The sequence below is a fragment of the Pristis pectinata genome, chromosome 5 (assembly GCF_009764475.1).
Source record: "Pristis pectinata isolate sPriPec2 chromosome 5, sPriPec2.1.pri, whole genome shotgun sequence".
Lineage (NCBI taxonomy): Eukaryota > Metazoa > Chordata > Chondrichthyes > Rhinopristiformes > Pristidae > Pristis > Pristis pectinata.
Window position 1 is genome coordinate 88,000,949 of NC_067409.1, and position 17,900 is coordinate 88,018,848.

The 17,900-nt window shown below is 40.4% G+C and overlaps 1 protein-coding gene across 4 annotated transcripts in view; it reads left to right on the forward strand.

The window, feature by feature from the left end:
- Nucleotides 1–17,900, forward strand: part of zdhhc11 (zinc finger DHHC-type containing 11) — an 86,441-nt gene that overhangs the window by 46,423 nt on the left and 22,118 nt on the right. For all 4 annotated transcript variants that reach the window (XM_052016921.1, XM_052016920.1, XM_052016922.1 and 1 more), the window contains exons 2-3: nucleotides 12,892–13,113; nucleotides 17,354–17,532. In XM_052016921.1, the coding sequence (XP_051872881.1) occupies nucleotides 12,892–13,113; nucleotides 17,354–17,532 (401 nt within the window). The remainder of the gene's footprint in view (nucleotides 1–12,891; nucleotides 13,114–17,353; nucleotides 17,533–17,900) is intronic.

The window sequence follows — 17,900 nt, forward strand, 5'->3', positions numbered from 1 at the left end:
GTAAGTAAGTAATGTGCTTTTGGAGCTGAAATCAACTGTAGGCACTGTATAAATATTTCTATTTTTTAGAACCAACCTCTCTGGCCAGATTTTTGTTCATTCCATCTGAATGTCATCACTTTTGATTAGATCTGTTTGATTGAAGCATAGCAAATTATAATGTTTTTACTTTGTTATTCATGTTAATTGTTAAATATTAACTGGATGTTGTTTTACACATATTTATTTGTGTTTTTTAAGTGTTTGGGGAAGGGGTTCAGTTGAAGGGTTCTTATTGCTGTATTAGAGTTATAGAGAAGTACAACACAAACAGGCTCTTCAGCCCACTGAGTCTGCACCAATCATTAACCACCCATTTACACTAATCCCATTCTCCCCACATTATCATTAACTCCTCGCAGATTCTACCTCTCTCCCACAAACTGGAGACAATTTACAGTGGTTAATTAGCCCATCAACCTGCACATCTCTGGGATGTGGGAGGAAACCCATGTGGTCACAGGGAGAATTGGTTTGGTATTTTCACAGGTACCGAGATGCAGTGGAAAAACTTTACTTTGCATGCCATCCATACAGATCATTTCATCATATCAGGGCAATGAATGTACAAATTCCATACAGACGGCACCCAAGGTCAGGATTGAAACTGTGGCTCTGGCACTGTGAGTTGCTATTAGCTTTGCCACTGTGCCGCCCTCAAAGCAATTCCTAATCTGTGCAGTCCCCAAGATGCTGCTTCTGTAATTATGATCGACCCTTTATAACCTCATCTCTGGCAGGTTATTCTTTAAATTAGTATTGTGATTTCTTCTCATTATTGTTTGCTTTATATCTTTTGATCATAACACCTCACTCACATTGTTGTAAAATGTTACAACAGCTTCTCTGACAGTTTGCAGCTATCGAGATCAAAGCTAATTAATATTAACACATGCTGCATTGGGGAGGGGGCGGGGGTGTTGTTGAAGTGTGGAGAAACAGAATGAACTGATTGGCACCACATCAAGAGCCGTCAAACAAAACAAAATGTAGCTGTAGATCAAAAATGGTACCAACGATGCCAAAATGGAATGGAAATTCAATACTAATGATTTGGATCTGGTGTGAATTGTTTGAAGTGTCTTGTGTTTTTTTGTGGGTGGTTTCTTTTACTGATTGTGAATTCCAAGGGTTAATAATAATGAAGGTTGTAATGCTGAATTGAACTAATACTTAAGAAAAACAAATGAACTTCTGTTCAGTAATCAATTGGTATTTTAGTGGAATTAAACATGATTGTACTTTTGTTGGAATTGATACTCTTTAACTTTATGGATATAACGTTCAGCCTGAGTGGTTTCCTGCCTGGAATTACCATTTACTATCACTTTGTATGGGGTGTTTCAGATTTCCCTTGGTCTGTTCTCCACTTTTACTGACCTAGCTTTTGGTTGCCTGCCCTAAAATCTATGATTTTAAGATGTTTGATTCCTCCTATGAACATTTTAAAATACTCTCAATAAAAATTGTTATTTTTTAATTCATTTTCGGGACCTGGGCATTGCTGACAGGGCCAGCATTTATTGCCCATCCTAATTGCCCTTGAGCAGCCACCTTGAACTGCAGCAATCCTTCTGGTGAAGCTACTTCCACCGTGCTGCTGGGGCAAAAGTTCTAGGGATTAACCCCAGCAACGATGAAGGATCAACAATATATTTACAAGGAAAGATAGCGTATGATTTGGAGGGGAACCTGCAGTGGTGGTGTTCACATGCATCTGCTTTTCTTGTCCTCCTCAGTGGTAGAGGTTGTGGGTTTGAGAGGAACAGTTAGAGTAGCCTGGGCAAGTAACTGCAATGCATTTTGTGGATGGTGCACATTGCAGTCACTGTGCACCTGTAGTAGAGGGAATAAATGTTTAGGGTGTTGGATGGAATGCCATTGGTGTCAACCTTCATGAGAGCTGTGGGCACATCCAGGCAAGTGGAGTATTCCATCCCATACTTGTGCTTTGTAGATGCTGGAAGGGTTTCTGGAGGTGAGTCGTTCACCATAGCATACCCAGCCTCTGACCTGCTTTTGTGGCCACTGTATTTATGAGTTTCTGATCAATGGCAACTCCAAGGTATTGACTCTGAGGATTCTGTGAAAATAATGCCATTAAAAAAAAAGTGTAGCTGGTTAGATTGTCTCTTGTTGGAGAAGGTCATTGTCTGACACTTCAGTGGTGTAAATGTTACTTGCCATTATCATTCGATGCCTGGATTTTGTGTAGATCTTCCTACATGCAGGAATAGGCTGCTTCATTTATTGAGGAATTGCAAATGGAATTGAATATTGTGCAAGGGTCAGCGAGCAGCCCCGCTTCTGACCTTGTGATGGAAAGAAGGTAATTGATGAAGCAGCTGAAAATTGTTGGGCCCAGGACACTGCCGGAGTGATGGCCTGGGGCTAGGGCTGATTGATCTCCAAAAACCAGAGCCATCCTTCTTTGTAGTATTTTTCCCTTATTGCCACTGAAATTTTTCCAGAGCCCCTTGATGCCACATTGGATCAAATGCTGCCCTAATAACATTGGCACTCATACTCACCTCAACTCTTGGTCCATTTTTGAACTTGGGCAGTGACAGAGTATTGATGGGTAAGTGCCACTTGATAGCACCATGAGCAACAGCTTCCTTCACCCTGCTGGTGATCGAGAGTAGCCTGTTTGTGCAATAAGTAACATGACTTGACTTGTCTTCCTTTATGTGACCACAGCATATGTGGCCAATTTTGTACAAGTCGGGTAGATGGAACAGCTTGGTTAGAGGTGCAGTTAATTCTGAAGCACAGGTCTTCAGTACTATAGCTGGGATGATGGTCCTGCAGCCTTTGCTGCATCCAGTGTTGTCCACTGTTTCTTGATATCATCCGAAGTGAACCGCATTAGGGGAACATTGGCTTCTATGCTGATGAAATCGCAGGAGGAAACCAAGATGTATCATCTATTTGGCACTTCTAGCTTCAGCATTTTCTTTAGCACTCAGGTACAGGGTGATGGCGTCATTGACGGCAGGGATGTTCTTGGAGCCTCCTCCCCCCCATTAATAGTTCAATTATCCACCACCATTTGTGACTGGATGTGGTAGAACTGCAGAGCTTCAGTGGGATCACTTAGCTTCATCCATTGCATGCCAAATTTGTTGCTGAGCATTCAGGTGGTCCAATATTACAGTTACTTTGTGTAGGCACCTCGTCATTTGTATGCCTACTGCTCCTGCCTTGCCTTTATACATTTTAGAGTGTAAAATAACTTGTATTTCAGTTACGTTTTGTTCACTTGTATAGTGATGTCTGTAACTTGCGGCAATTTTTCCATTTATGTTTCCTAAAACTATTTTTGGGTGTCAGCCATAGTTCATTTGGTAACTTTCTGATTTCTGAGTAAAAGGCCAAAGGCTTAAGCCCCATTTTGGAGAACTGATCACATTCAATTTTGACACAGCAGTGCAATATTCTGCGATTTATGTAATTGTTTTTCAGATAAGATTTTCAGTTCCATCTGGCCTGTAGTAAAATCTTCTGTGGCAGTATTTGAGGCATTGGAGTTATCCCATTCCCTGGCCATTTTTTAAATCGGTTCTTTAAAATCCATATAACAGATTATTTGTTTATTATAACATTGTCGTTTTACAGGATTTTGCTCTGTGCAATTTGGTTGTTGTGTTTCCTACAAAGTGGCAGCTGTAATCCAGCAAGATGGATGCTGCTGGGATTCTGGGAAGTTCCATTTAAAATATCCATTACAGGACACTGGGGTGTTTATTTCTAACTTGAGTAGCAAGGAACTTTCCATACATGGTGCTTAATATCATATGGACATGTGATGTGATCATGTCTTCTGACCACATGATTTAGTTGGGTAACTACATGCAAATAAATCTCACTGCTGGCCCTCTTTTCACACTGATACACAGCCTTTGCAGATTCAGTCTGTTCACTGCCTTCCGTGGTCACAGTGACCTTCTTAATTGTGTTCTTGTCTTTGATATTGCGTGTGTTCCTGGAACTGAGGAACCTGCAACATGTTGGCTTGATACAAGGCTGTACTATGGCACTTGAAGAACAGGTTGACTCTGCATCAACAGCTGGAATAATCATCAGATGTTACTGCAGTGTCTACAGGTATGTTTTTTGCTGGGACCATTCACGGAATCATAGAATCATTACAGCACAGGCCATTCAGCCTACCATATCCACACTAGCTGTCTATCAGAGCAAGTTTCTATTTCTGCCCATCAGCTCATTCCCCATTCCCTTGCAAATTTTTCTCCACCATACACCTATGCAATTCCCTTTTGAAAACAATGGAACTTGCCTGCAGCATATCAGCAGGCAGTGCATTCCAGATTCCAACCACATGCTACATAAGTTTTTCCTTAGTTCACTCTTAATTCTCTTCCCCTTTATTTCATACCCATGACCTCTAATTCTTGACCTTTCCATCAAAAGGAACAGCCTCCCACTATCCACTCTTCAGATCCTTCATCATTTTATGTACTACCAAATTTCTCTTCCCTTCTCCAAAGAAAACAGGCCCAGCGTCTCTAATCTGTCATTGTAACTGTTGTCCCTCGTCCCAGGAACCATTTTCGTGAATCTTTCCTGGAGCCCCTCAAATGCTTCACATCCTTCATGTGCGATGGCCAGCTGAGGCCAGACCAATGTTTTATAAAGATTCCACATGAATTTTCTGCTTTTATCCTCTGTGCTGCTGTGGTTGAAGCCCAGAATTGCTTTATTAACCAATTTGTCAACCTGCAATCTTTCAATCATTAGTGCACTCATGCCCCAGGTCCTTCTGCTTCTGAACTTATTTTTGAACAGTCTCCTTTATTCTACATTGCCTATCCTACTCCTACCAAAGGTATCACCCCACATTTGTCCACATTAAACTTTATTTTCCACCCATCTGCCCATTCTGTTTAATCTTATTGCAATCTATCACTATCCTCTTCACAGTCCACAATACTGCCAAGAATTTGTGCATCTTTAGAAATTGTGGCGTACTCCCCCAAGTTTAGGTTACTTTCATAGATCAAAACAAAGCAATGGCTCCAACACTGATCCTTGTGGAGTGCTGCTGTTCATAGAACAATAAAGATCATAGAACACTACAGCACATTGGCCAGCGATGTCTCTGCTGACCATAATGCCAATTCACCTTCCTCCAGTCTGGAAAAATAATCATTCACCATGACCCTCTCTTGTCTCTTAAACAGAGCCATGTTTTTATCCATGCTTTCAATGTCTTTTTTTATGCCATCTGCTTCAACTTTATTGAAAAGCCCATTAGACGGCATCTTATCAGTGCCTTCCAAAAATCTATGTATACCACATTTACTACACTATTCTCATCAACTCTGTTTCCTCATCAAAAAATGCCATTAAAATGGTTAAACATAGTTTGCTCTAAACAAATCCATGTCAGGTTACTTAAATCTATTTTTCTCCAGGTGACTATTAATCCTGTCCTGGATTAATGTATCCAAAGACTTTCCCACCATGAGGGTTAAATTGACTGGCCTGTTGTTACTCCCTTTTTTCAACAAGGGAGTAACAATTACAATTCTTCAGTCCTCTGGCAACACCCCTGTATCAAAGAGCATTGGAAATCTACAGTTCAGTGCCCCACAATTTCATCCTGTACTTTTCTCAAAATCCAAGGATGCATCCCATCCAGTCTTGGTGACATAACTACTTTAAGTTCAGCCAACTTTTCTGTAGCTCTGTGCTTTTCATTTTTTTTAAATGATTCCAGTGTCTCAAGTATCTCCTTCACTAATACTTTGGGATCACGCTCGTCCCCTGATGAAGACTGATGCTAGGTACTCATTTATTACCTTCATGGTGCCCTCAGTATCCTTGTGCAAGTCCCCATTTTTGTCCCTGGTAGGTCCCACTCCTTCCCACATTGCCACTTTACTCTTTGTATGCCTATAGAACACTTTTGGGTTCCCATTTAAATTGGCATCCTTTCTCATTTGCTCTCTTATTTTAATTTTCATTTCTTCTTTATTATTTTATAATTGGCCTAACTATTGTTGAGATTTACAACCCAACCCTCTCATACTCAGTTTTGTTTTTGCTTTATCCTCATTATTAAGTTTAATTAACTTTTCTATACCTCCATGCAATCAACTTTTAGTATATCCAGTGTCTCAACTATCAACTTTTCACTTGAACTTCTGGATTTATTTGTTCTTTCTTTGCTCCTCAGGAGAATATGCCCTCTCTGTACCTCAGCTGATGCCTCCTTTAAAGACAGCCCATTGTTCCGCTACAGTTTTGCCCATCAACTTTTCGTTCCAATTTATTTAGGCCAGATCCATTCTTGTTGCATTTTCCTCCTCCAATTTAATTACTTTTATTTTAGATTGCTGCTTCACCTTTTCTTATGATACTATGATCATTATCTTCTAAATGTTTCCCTACCAAAATGTGGTACAGTTGAACTTCCCTAGAACCAGATCCAGCAATGCCTCTTTCCTTGTTAGACCAGAAACATAATGTTCTAGAAAATTATCCTGGACATATTTTAGAAACTTTTCAGCCTCTCATCTCTTAACCCAATTACTATCCCCGTTTACATTAGGGTAATTAAAATTCCCCACTGTGATTACCATGGCAACCTATAAGAATACACCCAGCAGTGCAACATTACCTCCACTGTCTCTGAGCTCTAACCAACAGGTCTGTCTTTGACACTTCTGTGACATGCTCACTCTCTAGCTCCAATATATCTCTTTAATCAATGCTGCTAAACCTCCTTTATTTCTTTTCCTATCTTTCCTGAATATTTTGAGTTCAGGAATATTTAATGCCCACTCCTGCTTCTTTTGGAGCCAAGTTTCTGTTACTGCCACAATATCGTATTCCTCTGCCTGCAGTTAACCAGCGTTAGTTACTGTACTCTGCTCATTCACATACATGCATGGGAAACCACATTTAGTTTCCACTTTCATTTCCACTTTCACTGACCCCTGTAAAATCCTTGTGCTGACTTACTCTAGTGTAAACTGTCTTCCCCATTTTGCATGTTAGTCTTATAATTTTCCTTGCTCTGACTCAATTTGCTGGTGCATTCTTAAAATTGTACAATCTCCCCCCACCCCCAATGCTTCCCCCTCTCCAACCCTCCCCCCCACCCCCCAAAAAAAAAACCTGGTCATTGCCCTGCATTATTGCAGCACTGTGACATAGTTAATTGAGCTGCTACGTCGAAGTTCCAGCAACCCAGGTTCAATCCTGATCTCTGGTATTGTCAGTGTAGAGTTTGTATGTTCTCCCTGTGACTGTGTGGGTTTTCAGATGTTCTGACATGTTGATTGGTAGGTTAATTAGTCACTGTAAATTGCCCTTGGTGTGTAGGTGAGTGGAATTAATGGGAACATAAGGAGAATAAATAGGATTAGTGGAGGACTGGGTGTAGTGTTAGTATAGTAAATGGGTGCTTGATGCATGGCGTAATGAACCAAGGGGTCCGGCTCCTCGCTGTACAACTCAATGACTCTGTTGCCTTTTCCGTCTTCTTTGTTTTCTTAAATGTCTCTTCAGGTTCCCACCCCACTGCCAAACTAAGTTAAACCCTCCCCAACAGTACTAACAAACTCCCCCAGAAAACATTGGCCCCATTCCTGTTGAGGTGCAACCTCTATGACTTTTATAGGTCCCATCTCCCCCAGAATTGCTACCAATTCCTCAAGAATCATAAGCCTTCCTTGCTACACCATTTCCCAACCATGCATCCTCTCTGCTCTATCCTTCTGTTTCGTTACTCACTAAGGCACAGCACTGGTAATAATTCAGAGATTTCTATCTTTGCTTTTTAACCTCTTTCCCAGCTCTCTAAACTCTGCTTGCAAGACCGCATCCCTTTTTCTACTTATGATTTTGAGGGCACTTCTGATACCGTTGCCAATCCAAATTAAGTAGCTTTTAACACTCTAAGTTTAAAGTACTGTAATGAGACTCTGCTGAGTTTTGTAGCTCTAGGAAGTTTTTCCATACCTCAGAACATCACCTTTTGCTCAATTGTTGCCTTTCTATTTCAATTTACAAAGTTAGGCTGTACCAAGTTCCATTGTGTATGAAGACAACAATGCATTAGTGGGTCTGCCAGAGTAAATAGTTGTCTACTTCTTTGGCTGTCCCTTGGGATCAAGGATGATGTGCTTGCACTCCAAGATGAGTCACGAAGCCATTGTGGGAACCACAAATTCTTTCACAGATGGGGCAGGACAGAGCTGATGTGATGAGCGAGTAAGTAATTTGTGAGGTGATGTGCCTCTTCTACTATTTATAGTGGGCTTCTGTCTGTTCCTGATGCATTGAGTCTAGATTCTTGGTGCCATTTTAAATACTTTTCTATGCTGAGCAGTCAAGGGCCATGCATTACAAGTCAGTGAGAAACTTGTATTTCTGCAAGTAGGCTTTGAGAACAATATTGACTCTCTCACTCTGTCTGCCTGGTAATCTCTTCCTGAGACCTATTGGAACAGAGTGTCAATTTTGAATATCTGATGCCAGGAACATGAATGACGTGGCCTGCCTAATGGAACTGTATGAGTTTAATTAAGGCCTCAATGCTGGGAAGATTGGCCTGGGAGAGTGTGCTGACATTGGCTTGCTCCTGCTTCCAGTGAATTTTGTATTTTATCCTACCAGAGCTTTGAAGTGTCTGCCGAAAGGAGCCCATGACCATATTGTAACTAAAAAAATAACAAGCCCAGGGAAAATGGAAGCCAATTCTCAGTAAAGACAGGCATTGATGATGAAATTAACCATCACCTTCAGCACACCAGCATAGCCTTCGGCCAACTGAGGAAAGGGAGCAAGAAGATCAAGGCTTCAGACCTGGCTCAAAACTTGTGGTCAATGTGTATTCTACGTGCTTCTCAAAACGTACCGTTTGATGATGTACAGTACATAAACAGGAAGTTAGCCAATTTATGATTCATCCTGAAGTTGCCTCAGAACACTTGCTTACTTCAAATTTCTTTTGACACACATTCAGATCTCTGCTGCCCCACTGGAGGCAGGATGATGTGCATGAGTTGTTGATATTTGATGCTGTTACATAGCATAATACTCAAATAGCTCAAGTGAACTGTGATCCTTTGTCAGACTCTTACTCCGCCAGATTCCATATGTGGCATGGAATGACAGCAAAATGAGATCCATCTCAACTCATTTTGCTGTCATTGCAAGTCCCAACAATTCAGACTTCAGTCCATTTTGAGTATCTATCAATAAGTATGGGAAATGATTTGTTTCCCTTTTGATAAAAATTGCTTATGTGGTATAGTTCAGAATTGTTGCCATGTTCCATTCTAAAGGTACATGAGTCAACTGCTGGTCATGTGTCCTCTTCCCAACAATGGAAAGGTCTGCTACTGTGTTGATCTTCATTTCTATTACCTGTGACCTTGCATTCCTGCTGTCTCATGCTATTGTTGCCTGGAACACAGGTGCAATAAAAAAAAATTTCTGCAGTAGTTGTAATATTGAGTAGATTCCTTGTCTGTGACTTCGTATAAGAAACTCATTCTCTCAACACTGATGTTGCATTTGACACTACTGTCTGTTATCCAGTGTTTGATATATATACATAATATACACCTCTGCTCTGTGTCCATTCTTCTGTTGTGAGAAGACCAGTTGCATGGGGATTGACTGGTGATTGATCCAGATTAGTGACTCCCTCTATTTGCAGTCACATGATGTTGTCCTTATTTCTGGACCAATGCTTTGGGAATTGTCCCTTTCCTGAGACAATTTCCTCTGGGAACTCCATCCTGTTACATCTGTGGCTGGTACAGGACAGAGTTCCCAGAGACTCATGGCTTCCATCTCCATGGAAGTCACAACCGAACACACCAAATCAAATGTCTGGCTTTTTGTGCCAATCAGGTTTGGTTTTGTCCTTTTGTCTCTTAGACCATGTTTAAATATGTGTCCAGCTGCATGATTTTAAAGCTCGCTAAAGATATAAAATCTATTAGGGCTTTGAGCTATGATGTAAATCATGGCTTCTCCCAGCTTTTGATTATGTATGCTGAATGTATAGCTTTTCACTGTCTCAAACAACTGTGGATTTAAGTATTCTTCTATCTCTAACAAACAAGATATCTGAGGCTTCTGATGGAGTTGCATAGGTAACATGCAATACCCGTGGGGTCTGATTTTCATACTATTACTTTCTGATATTCCCTCATTGCAATGCTCAGTCCCTGCATGTGTTCATCACTTCCTGCTCAAGAATATTATCAGCCATGAGGATGATCTCTATCCTCTCCATGTAGTTTACTTGTGACTCTCATATTTTATTATAAAATCCTAACTTGTCTATGAAGCTTGCTTGTGCTTGAGCCATCACGATTTCAGGTACAACACTCGGGGGCCCCCTGTGTTTGCACTTAACCCTCAGCTCATTCACTGTCTGAAAGTTTACACGGTCTTCCTTGCTTTAATTTTATTTTTAAAGTTCCACCAACTATGTTTGGAATAATTACCGCCAGAGTCAGAAACAGATGCTTGGGGTTTTCCAGATCTGCCTTTGATCTGACCCATGGGATCCGTGCCCCATCTGTGGACATAGACAAACTGCAGACAGCAGGTTGCACCATCAGAGCCTATTCTTTGCCATTTCTGCTCCCATTCAGTTTCAAACAAGGGTGCTTGTTCTAATTCTAACAGCAAGGAACTATCCACATTTGCTTATGTCATGTATGTGATGATGTCACAACATCCTCTGACCACATAAGTTATTTACTAAACTATACACAAATACATTGAAGTGGCACTTCAAAAGTTCTACATTGGTTGTAAAGTACTTGGGGAAATCTGATGTTGTGGAGGGTGAAAGGTTATTGCAAAAGATAAGAGTGCATGGTGGGGTGTTGTGGGAAGAGGTTCTTTTGGCTCTCAAGGGCAGAGGAATCCGGACACAGTCTTTGGATTTTAAAAAGAATTTATTTACAAAGACAAATGCAGGAACAGAATGAACGGGAGCGGATGCACACTCACACACGCACTCGGGTAATCACGGAATGTGAGGGGAGTCGCAACGGGGGTGAAGTACACACACATACACACACACACACACACACACACACACACACACACACACACACACACACACACACACACACACACACACAGTGAACTAGTTACAAATGGTCAGGGAAAAACGCAATACGGTGCCTGAAACCCCTGCCTCTGGACAAGCAATGGCTCTACGCTACTGGGAATCTACTTAAAGATGCCCCTAAACCCTTGTGGATGCGCTCACTCTTACCAGTGATCCCTCGACGTGGTCTTGACCCCAGCAGCAATCAAAAGAAGAAGAGCCATGCACGTGGCATCCTTTATAGTGCTGGAGAGCTGGGTGGAGCTAGCTCAGGTAATTCAATGAGTCCAATGGGTCATGGCCAGGTATGAGAGGTGTGCACAGGGACCAGTGGCCAGGAGTGTGCTGCTAATGGCTGGGTGGAGCTGGACCCTGATTGACAGTGGTGTCACTTTCGACCAGTACTCGGTGGTGTCACATGACAGCTATGACCTTTCACATTAGATGGGGTAATACATTGGCATGGATAAGAGAGTGGCTATCTAACAGAAAACTGTTGGGATAAGTGGGCCATTTTCATATTGGTAATCAGTAGCTATTTGGATACCTTGGGCATCAGTGCTGGGCACTCAACTATTTAAAATCTATATTGAAGACTTGAAGGGGCTGACTAGCCTATTCCTGCTCCTGTTTCTTGTGTTCTTATACTCTTATGTTAAAATGAAAGTTTGCTTGAACCAGTGTGTCTTGGTTAAATGTGTAATTTTAAGTATGGCAGCAATGAACCAGGTTTTGGGAAAGGTACTGCAAACCCAAGTGACCATCAAAGCTAAGATTCCATCCTGGGGACAGACTGCAGGGAGAAAGCAGATTTAAGTGAAACAACCTTAGGGAGGTGGGGTGAATTGATTAGGGTGCCCGAGAGGAGTCGGAGCTTGGACTCTTATACAAAGGCAAAATACCATTGATGCTGAAAACCTGGAATAAAAATACAGGGCTGGAAATTGTCAGCAGATCAGGCAGCATCTGTGGAGAGAGAAACAGTGTCGATGTTTCTGGTCAGTGACCTTTCATCAGCAAAGGCTTTATTCCTTGTATATTCAAATAAGCTGACTTTTATACATGTCACTTAAATTGACCAATGCATCAATCCAAGAAGCAACAAACTAAGTGAGGATAGCAAAGATATTACAAATTAGTGCTTGACCTAAACAGTGTGTAAACAATAGGTGTTGCATCGTCTCTCTTAGCACTGATTTTGGAGGTTCTGCCCAAATGTAAATTTTCATATCAAAAACTGACCACTGGGTTACATTATTCTTGCATGGTTTAATCCAGAGAGTATGACTTCAGATTCTTTCAGAGGTCTTTATGAATTTGAATTCTGCTTAAAAATATCTGGAAATATGAAAAAAAGTAGCATCAGTAAAAGTGATCATGAAACTGCTTATTTTAAAATACAATCAGTTTAATAATGCATTTCACGGAAGGGAAGCAATCCAATCTATTTGTGCCTTTGGTCCAATTTTTAAAGAAGGTGGTCTTCGTTAATTGCCTCTTTGCTACAAAGAATACCCATGTTAACTGCAGTGGTTCACAAAGGTCTGCAACATCCTTTCACGGACAACAAAAGAGTGTCAATAAATAATCATTTTGCCAATGACCCCCCCCCCCCCACTTTAGAATAATTAAGATGTTCCAGAAGCTAAAATTTTCAAAAATGAAAGTTGAAACAAGAAAAGGGAGGGGTGGAGGGGGGCAAAATGAATTTATTTTATTTCCTTTCTTTCTGCTCTCAGATGAATTGTTATGACCGGAGATTACGGAAAACTGGACCAGAACGAGAGAACAGCAGAAATGATCTAGTTACTCCTCCAGCACGTTCAAGAGTCAACGGTTGGACTTTGCCTCTCCATTCCTTCCAATTAATTGCTTGGGTGATCTACATCTACCTGGCAATTGTTGCCTTTGGAATTTACATACCAATGTTGCCATATGCATGGAAATACATTGGTTATGGTGTATCCTTTACAAAATATGTCAGGCTTCACTCAGTACATGTGCTTGTTAGGCTTTGAGAGTTTCTTTTGAAATGTAATAATGCTCTCTCCAAGTAAGAATAACATTGTCAAATGTTTTAGATATTGGTTGGATTGAGGAAGAAAGTTTGTTTGACTGATGGACATGAATCATTTTATAGAACAGACAAGAGTCGGTCAAGGGTAGCAGAGGCTGTTCACTTTCCAGTTAATGTGAAAAAGCTGTGCACTGTAAGCAAAAAGATGGTTAAGTTTATAAGGCCCTGTGTTTTAGATGGGTACAATAATGGTACAGGAAACTGAAGGTTATGGTGATATCTTGGGACAATGGAATCATGCCCTGTGGATCTTGATGAATAGAGCTAAGAGGAGCTGGCCTCGTCAGCTGGCATTCTATTCTGGGTTGTCATTGTCAGAACAACTACAGCTGCAGCAGTCTTTAAAACAAAAATTACATAGGATCCCTGAATGCTGGTGCACACAGAACATCTTATAACCTGGCCCAGCATGTCACCATAGCTGGTAAAGAAGGCAGTCACCATCACCACCTTGGGGCAGCCAGGGGTGTGTAATAAATGTTGCCCCTGCCAGTGATGGAAATAGGATGAGTTTTGTTTAATCCTACATGAAAACGTCATCTGTATACTTCTGAGAAATATTTGCAATTTATGACTAACCGCAATTTGAAAATTAATATATACGTGTAGCAGAATTTTAGTTACAAAATACAGATAATGTGTGTCTTTATTAGAGACTAACTAGGGCATAGCATGAAATTAATACACAAGTTATGGGAAACCTCAGGAGTGGAGATATTTATGGTATCATTGCTGGCTAGGTTATTACAACTAGCATTTCCAACAAATTATGCTAATCATCTAAACCTGTTGAATTAAGGTGGCATTTGGTTATAAGTAAAGGTTACTAATCCAGCAACTTCAGTTCACATCCCATTTCAGCAGCTGGGGAATTTAAATTTATTTAATTGAAAAAATATTCTGGAATAAAAATCCCAGTTTTGGTAACTGAGCTAGTAGTGGTGCCAAAGCAATTACTTGTTTATTGAACCACCTGGTCATTCAGTATGATGCATTAAGACCTGCAGTGCTGACCTAATCTGGCCTAGGTGTGACGCTAGTTCATAATTATGTGATTAACTCTTAATTGAAATAAATGTGGGCCTTGATAGCAGTGCGCACAGCTTGTGAATAAAGATAACAATCCTTTATTAAGACTTTACTGAGTTAATATGACACAAGACAGTCATAATTAGGTAAGAAAATATCCAACAAAAGGCAATTGATCCAAAAACAGACTGATGCTATCAAGCAGGTAATTTTCAGGGATCACTTTGTGTCTTGTGTACCATTCAACTATGCTTGTTTTTGACTGAGATGGATGTCTTTTTATTTGTTTTGCATTGAATGTGCAGCACAGAAAGAAGCCAAGTGATCTATTACAATGTTGGTGTGACCCACAAGCTCCATCCCACTTTAATTATCCCCTTTTCACCTGGATCCTACACAGACTTCATTCCCTTTTTCCTCATGCATACATCAGTTCACCTTTAAATACAACAATTTGATCTGCTTTCATCACTTTGTGTGGCAGCAACTTCCACGTTCTTATCCCTTTTAAGAAAATTCTCTCCTTTATTTGATCTCTTGGTGATTAATTATATTTATATTTACACTTATTATCTTCCAGGCTTCTAGGCACATTAACCAACAGGGATTAGAGAAGGATATTTAAATGGAAAATCTAATATTTCCAGGGGATGGGTCAATTCCTTTTGACTCAAAGTGACTTCATATATACTGCAAAAGAAAGGAATAAAAAAAAACAAATTGCCAGGCTTCTTTTAGCAAAACTTTAATTTTGTATCTCAATCATCCTCTGGGAACAGTATCATTGTCTGACTGTATTGTAAATAGTTATACCTCCCTCTCCTCTCTAGCCTCTCTCTCTTTCTCCCTCGCCTCTCTCTCTCTCTGTGCTCCAGCAAATTAACAATGAAATATGCTAGAGGAGATTGAGAGCTGATCTGATCATGATATTAAAATACTATATAGATTTTAATGAGGAGATGTAATATGTCCATCTGGTGGAGGAATCCAGAGTGACCGGGGTGTAATCTATAATCAGAACAAAGCTATTTAGGAAGGAAATGAGGGGAAAACATCTTCAGACAAAGAATAACAGAAACCTGCATTTCTTTCCCTCAAGTTTTGCAGATGATAGTATCTTTAAAAACAAAGATCGATAAGGTTTTGTTAAATAACAATATCAAATGAAGTCACGGTAGAGGTCTGCCGTGGTCTAATTGAATAGTGAAAGAAACTGAGAGCACTGAATGACCTTAAATTAAACAAAACAAGAAATTATAAGTCAAATGTCAAAAGTGACTGGTGTGGAAAATGAAACTAGCTCAATAAGGGAGACTTTCCTGGGGCTGGGTGAAGCGTGACAGTGTGCAAGAAACTATCCTTTTTTTTAACCCATTCTGTACTTCTATTAAACAGAGGAAACTTTGACATTTTACAAATTGAAACAGCTGTTTAATGTAGATTGGGCAGCTAGGTACAGACAGGTAATCAAGTTTTGAACTGTTGTTAAGCTAGAGATGATGGTGTTTGAAGAGATGGATATGTTAAAATGTCACTTGTGGTTTAGTGGTTTCACCATAGAGGATTGTGTGTGTAATCCAGGACATGTCAGTTCAGTACTGAACAAGTATTGCACATTAGGAGATGCCCTCCCTGAGTGAGGGGTTACACTAACCTTAAAACTCATCACAGCCAATTAAACACATTTTGAAGTGGAACAAGATCCGAAAAACTGCAGCATGATAGCAGATTGTTAATGTTTTTGTGATATTGGCTAAGATAATAGGATGGATTCCCTCGCTCATCTTTGAAGTGGTGCCAATAGTCAAGTTGTGCTGCCTTATGCAAAAGGAGGGCCCTCCAATGCTCCACTGGAATGTTAATCTAAGAGTGTGTGCTTAAGGCCTTGGAGTGGGACTTGAACCCATAACACTCTGACTCAGTTCTAAGGTACAGAACCGCAGCTGACATTTAACATATACATGCCAACAATATAACATCTGTCCCCACGGACTAACTGAGGAAAACATTAAAGTATGCAGCATGTGTTCAATGTGCAGCAAGTCTAACTTCTCATAAAATAAATAGGCTTTTGGAACTCAGTTGCTTCACATTTCAAATATGTACTGTGGGATTAATAACAGTGTGGTAGCAGGAACAATATTCCCATAGTAACAAGCAATAAACAAAGTCCTGGGGCTGCAAGTTATGAGCTCAGAGCATCTGTAAATCTTACATTACAAGCAGAGTTTATCTTAGTGTGAAAATCTGTCACTGTTCTTTGTCAGGCTGCACAATGAGGTCAATGTAGTCTCAGGGACCAATGGAAAATAAAATAAAGTCTTTTCCTAAAGAACAATCATCTGTGTTCCCAAAACCAAATTGATCAGTGTCGTCACAGTCAGCAATTTAAACATAGCTAGAGATCAGATAATCTGTTTGTTTTGGTGATTGATTGTAAGTATTGGCTTAATACTGGGATAACAAAAAAAGTCCCTGCTCCTCTTCAAAAATAATTCTGAGGGATCTTTTCTCCCACTTAATCCTGGGGATCGAGCTTTGATTTAACATTTCATCTGAAAGCACCTCAGACTGTGCAGCACTCCCTTGGCACTCGACTGAAGTGCTTGTCCAGATTACTTCAGAGTTTGAAATGGGACTTGAATCTCGAACTTTCTGGCTTTATGCTATCCATTGACCAACAGCTATGACCTGTAATAAAGCTGCAGTGTAATAGCGATGTGAACAAGTAGTTTGCTTCTTGTGGTATTTTACTATGCCAGGTTCTGACTTGCCTCATGAAAAAGACAACTGATTTCTTTCTCATGCAAACAGAAAATGTCAGACAGGAAAAGATCAGCTAATTTGTCAAGTTTATTTGTTTGTTACAATTACAATCCTTCAGGGTCCTTCAGGACAGCAAGGTCCATTTTATAGCTATTGGCATGGGAGACCCGTGAGTACTAGACTGAACTTTCCCAATTTCTCATCCACCAGTCATATAATTGTTTGTGGGTCTTGGTTCCTATGCAGAATCTTGGACCAAAATAGAGTTGAGTTGATCTTCATTTGTTTTCCTCCCAGAGTTTACTTTTGGTCCTTAACAGTGGGTTCAGATAATTGGGGTGTTGTTTGTGTATCATTTCATTGTCCACCTGGTTGCTGTATCTATTGACCCAGCAGACAATAGCGTGCGGGCCAGGAAGAACTATAATATTCCAATGCCAACGCTTGACCGAGCCAAGCATCCCCATGTAATTCAGAACCAGCACTGCTACCTCTGTGAAGTGGATGTGTACGTATCTGCTCAATTAACAATTATAAATGATCTGTGAACTATTCACTCTATTCTGTTTGGGTGTGTGCACTTAAAATGCTTAAGAACTGGGATTATTACAGTTTGGATGGTGTATCAAACCAATCTATCCAAGAGGTTTTGTGTTTGGGTAATGTAGTGGGCCATGAAGACAAGAAGGTTCCAGACTTGACTGTGGACTTTGGGTCAGGTTGGCTTAACCCAAGCTGGAGCCTGACAACTGGCTTCCACTACCTGAAGTGAGAGGAGAGTGGGAAAGCACTGATGGGATGGGCAGGGGGAAATCAGCTTCTCTTCCCAATTATAAGTTCATAATTTATATCCAGTGTCCCTTGTTGGAAATTCCT